The 10,073-nt window shown below is 44.2% G+C and overlaps 2 protein-coding genes across 2 annotated transcripts; both read right to left on the bottom strand.

Annotated features, from left to right (window-relative positions):
• Positions 1-5,606: 5,606 nt before the first annotated feature.
• Positions 5,607-6,962, bottom strand: LOC115631367 (keratin, type I cytoskeletal 9-like). Its single transcript, XM_030528085.1, has one exon. The coding sequence runs from the start codon at positions 6,960-6,962 to the stop codon at positions 5,646-5,648; it is 1,317 nt and encodes a 438-aa protein (XP_030383945.1). The 3' UTR covers positions 5,607-5,645.
• A 153-nt stretch (positions 6,963-7,115) lies between these two features.
• On the bottom strand, positions 7,116-8,781 carry LOC115631939. Its single transcript, XM_030528791.1, has one exon. The coding sequence runs from the start codon at positions 8,771-8,773 to the stop codon at positions 7,205-7,207; it is 1,569 nt and encodes a 522-aa protein (XP_030384651.1). The 5' UTR covers positions 8,774-8,781; the 3' UTR covers positions 7,116-7,204.
• Between the last annotated feature and the right edge of the window lie 1,292 nt (positions 8,782-10,073).

Genomic DNA, 10,073 nt, shown 5'->3' with positions numbered 1-10,073 from the left:
AAATGCTTGAAGCACCTACAATAGCAACCTGTTTGTGTAATTTTTATGAAGAAAGCCAGCCAGTCTGTCACATGAGTTGACGAAGGAAATGAGCATTAAACAAGCTAATAGCCTCGGCAAAGAATCCAAAACGATTTCTGCTCAAGCCATTATGTGCAGTCAAGTATTACTCCAATGGTCATTGACCGATGAGCTTGACTTGACAGTTATAGTTAAGCTCGTTAGTAATCATAAAATAAATAAAAAATGCAGAGAAAGGAAAAGGAAAATGGCACATAATTACAATATGATTAGATCTCATTGCTGTGCGATTCGCCGATTTGGAGAACCATGACACGCAATGCGTATAAAAGCGACATTAGGAGTGCGTGATTTTTATATTAATACCTACATACTCGTATGTTGTAACTCACTCTATGCTAAGATGTGTTCGAGTCATAAATTTCGGGCGGCGTCGGTTCCCAGTTCTCCGTTCTCAGTTCCCATACTGCCTGCCTAAATATTTTATTATAATTTGTCATATTTTGTCATTAAGCATGATAGTTTCCCATTCAAAGCAGGGACGAGTAAGAGAGGAATATGAGCCGACTTGGCTACAAAAAAAAAAAAAAAGAAAAAAGAAAGAAATGTAACTAACGGCGCGTTTTCTCTAGCATTTTGTAGCGTTTGTTTGGGGCGCTATAATGGCGGCGCCTATGCGCACACACGCGATAGGCCCATACAGACAGACATATGTATATATATGTATATGTGTGTTTGTGTGTGTGTGTGTGTTTGCGACTTGACAACAGTGGAAAAGAGCGGAAATGCTGCTGTAGCTGAAGCTGGCGGCTGCCTAACGCACCAAGTCTTGGGGCCAGCGGCTGGGCGTTGCAAACAATGAACGGCCAAGTCCGTTGCCAGAGCGGACGCGGACATGCCAACAACAATAAGAGAAATATAACATATACATATACATATATATATATATATATATACTTATATATGTGTGCATATATATTTTTTCGTCGCTGTTGCCAAGAAAAAATGGCGGCAGGCAGCAACGGAAGAAACTTGACAACATACGCAACATGGGCGAAAAATGAGTAGCGATGGCAACCGAAAAGAAGGAGCTGGCAGAAAGGATGGCAACGGCTGGGCGCACATGTCGTATAAGTGACGAAACGACAAACGACAGACTGTAGTCGACAGCACACAGAGCACAGAGCACAGGGTATTCCGAATATTCAGAGTATTTGGATTCGTATTCGCACACGCCCCGCACAGATTTGATAGTTTTTATCGATTTAAGTAGATTTGCCTTACACACACTCACACACACTCACACACACACAGAAACACACACACATACTCTTGGCAAAGCTGCGGTCCAAGACAAATGAACATAAAAAATATCATAGCTTGCCAGTATGTGCGTGTGTCTAGCTTTAATGCTTAGGCATCTTGGCACGCAATGCCGCATTTCCATGCCACACACCACACACACACACACACATAGATGTAGATGTGTCTGTATGTAACATAGATAAGAGACCAGTAACCGAAAGTTGTGACAACAAAAATCAAAACTCAAAGTTTGCGTATAAAGCATAAAGCTTAGCCATGAATTGTTTAACTCGCAGACCTCGCAGCCTCGCGCCTCGAGCAGGAAGTGTGTAAGTGTGCCGTCCTCCCCCCTTCTCACGACACCACCGCGCACACTTTCTACACACAACACACTTGTGCAAATGCGTAGATATTATGCCACAGCTTGTCCGGCATCGGCGACGGCTCGAGCAAAAAATCTAAAAAAAAATCCACAAGATATAAAGCTAGAAAAAGAACAGGCATCAACAAAAAGTTATAATCGGCCTTGAACTACCCTGTAGCGGGAGAGGGGAGAGCAATATCGAAAAAGTATTATAAACTAGTGTTGACTGTGGATTAGCAGAGTCTTTATATCGAGTCTAGTTGTGTGGCTCGTACTGTTTCTGAAATTCAGGCGTTCATACAGACGAACGGAAAGATTAACAAGACGAACAAAATACTTTATAGACTCGCTGCTTTCTTCGCTATTTTTATTGTTTGCATAGATCTAATACTTCCGTTTATAAGTTGTGGTAATTCTGATATCCAAAAATAATGGTTTGTTCCTTAATAGAGTATCCATACCGAGTATTGTTTCTGAGATGCAGGCGATCATACAGTCAGACGAACAGGCAGACAGGCGAATGGACAGAGGTAACTAGATCGTTGCTGAACAGAAGTTTTAAATGTACTTGTACACTCTTTATAAAGTTGGAGGTGTGCTTTTCATGTACTTCTATAGTTCGGGGTATCTCAGGCACTTTTAAAAAATGGGCAGTTGGCATATTGGAGGGACGCACATTACTCTTATCTTTATGCTCATCAAAAAAAATTATTGGCTTGCAGATACTTCCTGTTGTCTGTTACATACTTTCATACTTTACAATGCACCCTATGTTGGGGTAGTTCTATGTACAAAATTGATGCCTAAGGGGAGTACGGTTTTCGCAATTCAGGCGTTCATACAGACGGACACGGATTAAAAACTCTTTATGATTTGATTATTTTACTTCTGAAACAGAATATACCTTTCGGGCGCAGTGTATAAAAAAGTAAATATCGTCATGAGTTTGCCTCTTCGCTGAGCTGTGATGGTCTGGGTCTGCATTGGACAACCCTGACAACTAATTTACTTTTATTTTATACGCTCGCATGTTTCTTTGGTATTTGGTTTTGGCTCACAGCAAGTTTCATGTCGACAGACCCACCTACCAGTCAAGCAGCCAGCCAGCAAGCCAGCCAGCCAGCCAAAATGTTGGCCAGCCATCGAGCTCTCGTATCGTTTAAACCTAAAAGGGCGTTAAATAATTTTCATATATGTGCATAATTTATATTTATGTGTGTGTGTGTGTGTGTGTGTGACTGTCCTTTTGGGGAAGTGTTGCCATACAGAATAAACACACAAATATATTTATTTTGCGCATACTTACGCACACAAATCAGCCTCCCAATAGCAACAACAACAACAACAACTAGAACAACAAATGCTAAATGCGCATAAATATTAGATGAGCTTCTAGAGTGTATCAATTGTAGTTGGTATTGTAGTTGTTGTTATTGTTGCTGCTACTGTTGTTGCTGTAGCGGTGGCAGAGGCTGCTTCATTTTTATTTTATTTTTTATTTTTTTGCCGGCTGCGAGTCTCAGACCCGGCCCTGATGATGATTTAGTTTTCAGCACTTTATTGCAATAAATTTCATGGCAGGCCATTTCCAACTGGTTTTCGGGCATCTCTGACTGCCGGCTGGCTGACTAAATGACTCAATGACTGAATGACTGTATTGCTGGATAGCTGGCTGGCACTCAACATTATAAATTGCCGCATGACCACGCGCTACCACTACTCTACTACTCTATGGGGTTTGGGGGGCCTTGCGAAGATGAAAGCCGCGTCGCAAGATTCGCCAGCCAGCCAGCTAGCCAGCCAACAAAAAACTTATTATTTATATTGCAATGTACATACAATTGTTCATTGTAAATTTTGAGCGCCCCGTCGCTTGCCGCCATCTCTCAAATAAATAATTATCGTATTGTTTAAGTCTCAAATAAAATGTCATAAATCATGGCCCGTTCTTGCCGGACGACGCGCGATATTTGACTCTGAATTATTATCATCAGTGCCCATCAGGCTGATAAGCATACTGGCGGCGACAACCGTCTCGCCCAGAACTTGCCAGATAGTTTCGGATGCTGGCTAGAAGGAGAGCGAAGGAGGGAGAGTGTGTCTGCCAAGGTCTAGTCAGTGGTCAAATACAAGGCGAATATATCGTACAATGGGGAACAGAAAACGAATTCAAAAGCTAGCATCTTAGTAGCTAATAAGCCATAGATGTATATATATCTCTAGGTCAGGTAAAGTTCGACTATAAAACTGATTGAAATAACAATCGTGTTATGACTAAGTGCCTGCAAAAAAGTGAAGAGCATTTGCAATTCATAGTCCATATTCGAAATTAATATATAATAATTAATTAATCATTAAATTTGCTCTTAAAGAATATGCAACTAACAATATAAAATTCATTAAATTGCACTCTAAATTTTATACAATAAGTTTAATAGGTTAATCAAACCATTTTAAATTTTGTAAAATAAAATTTTCGTTTTGTGCCTAGTGCATTAATTTATAAGAATTGTTCTTGTCGCACTAGGAAATAATAAATATACTTACACATAAATAAATAATATTAATCAGGAATAGATTTTAGTTTATGCTTCAGAAACATAGAAACGTTTCACAACACTGTTTTATACATTTTTATACCCTGTACCCAAAGGGTTTATTAGTTTCGTACGAGAGTGCACATGTAACACACAGAAGGAGGCGTGGCAGACTCCACAAAATATATGTACATATTCTTGACATATTGACATATTCTTGTCCGTATGCCTGTCTGTCTGTATGAACGCAAGGATCTCAGAAAGTATAAGAGCTAGAATAGCCAAACTTGGTATGTAGATTCTGCTAAGCCCGAGAAAGGGCAAGTTTGTTGATTTTTTCCGATAAACCCCACCACTCCAACTCTATTTTTTAAATTTGGTGGTCACATCCAGTTAGTAATGATGTGTGCGTATATTTTTTTCTAATTTTTGGAAGTGTGTACAGGGTATTGAAGAGTTGAGCCCGCTTGACTCTAGCATTCCTTTCTTGTTTTCTATATGTGAGCATTAAATAGTTCGCCTTATAAACGCATTCCAAGGCATGTGCTGGCAATAAATACCCGGATGCGTTTATACATTATTTATTTGTATACAAACAGTTCGATCTGTTGGCAAACAAGCCTTCAAAAGCAGCAAAGGTAAGTGGCACTTGTTAGCAAACCACTTCTGTTGGTGACAAATAGTTTGCCCTTCGGCTTTGGGGGTGTCATGAACCCTCGAATGTGCCAGCATGGGTCCCCACAGTGAGCTAAATGTTTAGTTTTTAGTGCAAAGTAAAAGTATTCAAATAAATTTTTAGTAAATGTCACAAAAATTTAAATCTGCACAATCCATGCGTCCTACTCGTACTGCGGGGAATCGGGGTGCTACGGGCGGGAACGGGTGCCAAGCCGAAATAAAGTGGATGCGTGAGCGCTATGTGGAATATGTGGCCGACATGAAAATACGGCGAATGTAGAACGCGAAAGCTTTCAGAACAAATCCCGTAACAGCCTAAGCCTAAATGAGTGGCGTCGATGGGTGGGATTGGGAACGAGAGCACCGCACTCGTGTGGCAATGCGCAACTATGTCTATTTTGCAATGTGGTTGCCGCACATGGGACGCCGACTCCGACTCCGACGCCAACGTCGACACCGCCATTGCCATCGTATTGCGGCGGATGGGGGCATGCTGTGGCATTTAGTGCTGGCGCTTGTTTTTGTGTGTTTGTTAGGTCGCCTGGGGGGAGCTGGCAAAAAAATGGCATTACCTGCCCCAAACGTGTTTGGTTTGTGTGTGTGAGTGTGTTTAAGTGTGTGTTTCTGTATGTGCTCGTTGACCATTGTCTGCTACAGGCAAGTCAATGTCCTGGCCACAGCGAGAGTTTGAAAAAGTGGCATCGCGACCGCAACAATTTCAATTTTTATTCAAACTTCACTCACTTTTTTACACGATGGGGCCTACGCTGCTTTTTTGCAACTGAGTGAGTACTGCGCTGACTTTGGCTTAAGGAGGCTAAGGATGATTGGCTTCTGCTATGCATTTTCTGCATACGCTTGTAGTCCATTCTCTTAGCGGTGTTCCCCTTCTTTATTTCCTTCCCAAACATGGGTGCTGACTTCACAGATTTTGAACCTACACTGTAGTTGCTACGAACAGAGTATCGTTTTTTGGCTTCCTCATAGGCCTGCTGGACGGATTCACGTCGGTAGCGCTTAACCTTGTTGCGACCAAGCGTGCCATCAACGAGCAGTCGCGTCTGCCTGGGATCACGTCGTACCCAGGTCCAGGGCCTCGCTTTGTTGAATGGTTCATGCACGGCCACAGGCAAGGATTGGCCCAAGAATCGACGTGGCTTATGCTGATCTTCATTTGGCGGCTGGTTGCTGGTTAAAATTTCGCGTTTGTGTTTATTGTCCATCACATTGTTGTATAGATCGGAGATTTCGCCAATTGCCGAGCCACGATTGCTGTTGTTTTTGGAACCATTTCCTTTGCCATCGGGAACGTTTTGCGACCACCAGGGGCGGCCACCAGGATCTCCCATTCTTTTGCCATAGCGATCGTCACGTCCATATCCATGATCCCCACGACCATGGCCATGACCGTGCCGACCGCTATGTCCAAAACCCCCTGGTGCCCATCCATAGCCGGCTCCGTATGTACCACCAAAGAGACCGCCCCAGCCAAAACCAGGACCAGCGCCGAAGGCACCACCTCTAAATGGTCCACCCGGGCCAAAAAGGCCTCCACCCATGCCAAATGCTTGACCTCCTGGGGTGTTGCTGAACCCAGCCGCAAAAGAGCCGCTAAAGCGATCGCTACTGGAATTGCCATTCAATTTGCCTTTCTTACTGCCCTTGCGTCTTTTTCTTCCAAATATGCCGGCATCTTTGGCACCTCGATCTTTAGCTGGGTTTAGAAAGTAGTTCATCAGTTCTAGCAGCTTGAAAAGACTGGCCGGTTCTATCGGGCTTCGCAGATTGCCGTTGAGATCGAAAATGGTGCCGTACAGATCGCAGGTGTCTACGCGCGTCAATGGAACGCGACACCAATTCCAGCCAGCACCTTTCGGATTCAATACTTTGCTGAAGTTGGACAACGTGAGCTGCCACAGAAATTCGAAAGCATCGTCGTCAGGTTTGTTCAGAGCCTTGGCCAGCTGTTGGATGACGCCACGATTCCGATTGAACCAGCGCCGTTTCATCGAGTCCCAACAGGGACAGGGCTGCTTGCGTCGCAGTGCCGGCTCCATTGGTTGCAGGCGTGCGCGGGCACCGCAACACGCTCGGATCGCCTGAGGAACCAATGGATGCGCGCACATGGTCGGACATCGTGGCAGCGTCGCCAGACAGCAACGGGGCAGCATGGGAAAACACATTTTAGGTCATTTAAAATCCCGATAGAATTAGGAAAATAATTTGGACAAAGTTTTTCCGAAATTTATTTTGGGCCCGAGCGTATCGGGCCTAGTCAAGGGTTACTGTTGTTCACACTCTACCTCTTTCTCTTTTTCGAATCTTTGGTATCCGCAGTCCCAAACATGGCCGTCGATAGCCGTTCAGGATTTTCACCGTCCATTTCACTGTGCGTGGAATAGGTTGTATGCACGGACCAGCGGCGTCGCGCGCGCTCCAGTTCGCGTGCAACCGAGTAACGCCTATAGCGATGAATGTTACCGTGACCCAGTTGTCCATCAGCCTGCACGCGCACTTGATTGGGATGCCTGCGTATCCAGGTCCAAGGTTTATCCTGATCGTAGGGCTCGTGCAACAACACTGGCATGGGATCGCCCAAATATTTGCGACCTTTAGACGACTTGGGTTTCTCAGCCGTAGCCTTTTTTTGCCAACTGTCTCCAAAATTGTACAAACTTAGTTTCCCCCGAACCACTGGCTTTGTTGGGAACGTCCGTCCCAAATTCACTCTAGATACACCCTTGTTGAGCAGCCCTAGATTGTGGTGCCGTTTGGCCGGCTCTTTCCCCACCACGGCAGAATAAAGCGTAGATATATCGTCATAAGTTGCCTTCGTCTTTCGCTTGCGCACTTTCAGATACGCGTTCGCCAAATCCACTTCTTTGAACGATTCCACCACAGCTTCATCGTTTTCGATCAGACCTCGCTTGGTTTTCAGACGCTTGAGCAGCCGCCTCATCTCTTCTGCACGCGGCGAGTGCAAGGTACGCAATTGATTGTGAGAGCTGACCTTTGCTCCACGCCTCCTATTATACGCAGTAATATCTGTGCTCGATCTGACGGGTTGTTGTAAGCTTTTATAGGCTACATGCGGCGCTGGTCTCGCTTCATTTAGATCCTCACTACTCTCATGATATGTTTGGGGTTCCGCTATTGGGTATGCATTGTCTATGGCTCTCAAAATCTGCACGGTTGATTCTGCTGGCTCCAAGGCCGCCTTATTAAGGCCTCCGCCGAACGGGGTACTGCCTAAACTCGTCCCCATGGCTGAACCTATAGTCGGGACTGTTCCAAAGCCAGGCACTATACTGTTCATCATTTCAGCCAAACTGCCATCCAAAGTGGCATAGCTTTGGGCACCTTTTAAAAGCGTATCTGTACCCGATCCGACTGGTGGGCACATAGAGTTTTGTATAAAGTCTAACAAAGCAAATAAGCGGCGCGGATCATGGGGATAGCGCAGATTTCCGTTATCGTCAAAAATTTCCCAGTAACGATCACAGGTGTCAACCGTACAGTAAGGTACACGACACCAGTTCCATCCCGAGCCCATCGGATTGATCATCTTACTGAAGTCGCGCATTGTCAGGCCGTACAGAAAGGCGGCCACATCGTCCGGTTCCTTCTCCAGAATCTTTGCTATCTGCCTAATAACGCTGCTGTTGCGTCTGTACCAGCGACGCAGCTTGGTGGCCCAACACGGGCAAGGCTGCTTGCAAGGTGGGTACGGCGCATTGGCCTGCATCCATTTAAAGTCGTCGCAGGGGGGCTGAGATGTGCAGCCACCGGTGGGCGGGGCAGGCGTAGGTATCTGAGGGCAGCAGCTGCAACACTCGCACGCATTAACACCACTGGCTGGCTCGCACATCTCACGGAACCTCGAGTGACAATCTTAAAGATATATTTAATTTCTAATGCTTAGAATTTCGGAAAATAAATTGCCAAACTGAGACCAGAAGCAAAGGCTAAGCGACTAGAGAGAGAGAGCTGGTTTTTGGAAAGAAAACTTGACCAGTTAGGACCAGTAATAGAAGTATTTTTTGCAAAACAAGTTTTCTGATTCATATTCAAATAGATGAAAAGAATGAGGCAATTGTCTATGAAGATAATTTTCTCTTTGAAAATCACTTTTCATTATCGCTATTTTACGATATTTCCTAGACGAGATGACGAATGGAAATAATGCATAGCAGACAAAGTTGAAAATTGTTAAGGAAAGATATAAAATATTAATAAAACTACTTTAAAACTTTTTAATCTCACAACTAGAATTAATTTATATTGCGAGTCAATTTTTTTCTAGACCCCATCTCGCCATCTATTCTTCAAATCGCAGGTCTAATAGTTCTTAGAAGAGATGATTAATAGCATACGGTTCTTCCCTTTTAATTTGCAAGCATGAATAGAAACGATGAATGCGAAAGGGCCGACATTCGTATCTAACAGTTTTAAAGGTGCTTTTCGTCTTTGTTTTTGTTTTGTCAAGAAAAAGAAAACAAATCTGGCCAAGTTAGGCAGCGGCTGTAAAAAATAAATTTGATTATGTTAATGTGGTAATAAGAACGCGAAAGGGGGGCATGGAATTAAGCAAAACATAAGCAACTTAAAGACAAACAGCTGTGAAAAGCGCACACACACACACACACACACACTCATAAACACACAGACGCTTCCACACACCTCAATCGAGAGCGGCACAGATATTCGGATTTAAAAAAAAAACACAAAAGTAACAAAATATCGCGATTTGAAGTGACAGAAGTCAATAACCGCACAATCTGCCGCTGCCACTAGCTGGCCCCTCCTCTTGCTCGGCGTTTTTGTTAACCGAGTGTCTCACTCTTTCTGGCTTTTTGTCTGATTTTTGATTTCGGACCTAAACAAACACGCCGCCACACGCAACTTGCTGGGGGCTTGGAGCTCGAAGCTTGGGGCTTGCAGCTCTGGGCTTGGGGGTTCACTGACCTCAGACACTCGCCGAAAAAATCACGTAGACGAACACAATACCAACAACAACAGCAAGAGCAACAATAACCGCAGTGGCTGGCCGTAAAGTGTTGTCCAAATACATAATAATTCCCATAGATGCGTGTAAGTATAGCTTGCACCGGAAATGTTTTAAGCATACGAGTATGGTATGCCATCTGCTCTTTAATGGCACAGAGTCA

The sequence above is a fragment of the Scaptodrosophila lebanonensis genome, unplaced genomic scaffold, assembly GCF_003285725.1.
Source record: "Scaptodrosophila lebanonensis strain 11010-0011.00,11010-0021.00 unplaced genomic scaffold, SlebRS2 tig00001412-arrow-pilon, whole genome shotgun sequence".
Lineage (NCBI taxonomy): Eukaryota > Metazoa > Arthropoda > Insecta > Diptera > Drosophilidae > Scaptodrosophila > Scaptodrosophila lebanonensis.
The sequence above is the reverse complement of the archived record's forward strand: the minus strand, read 5'-3'. Positions and strand labels throughout refer to the sequence as shown.

Excerpts from the sequence above, each read along its gene's own strand:
- LOC115631367 (XM_030528085.1), bottom strand. The coding sequence starts at position 6,962 with ATGGAGCCGGCACTGCGACGCAAGCAGCCCTGTCCCTGTTGGGACTCG.
- LOC115631939 (XM_030528791.1), bottom strand. The coding sequence starts at position 8,773 with ATGTGCGAGCCAGCCAGTGGTGTTAATGCGTGCGAGTGTTGCAGCTGC.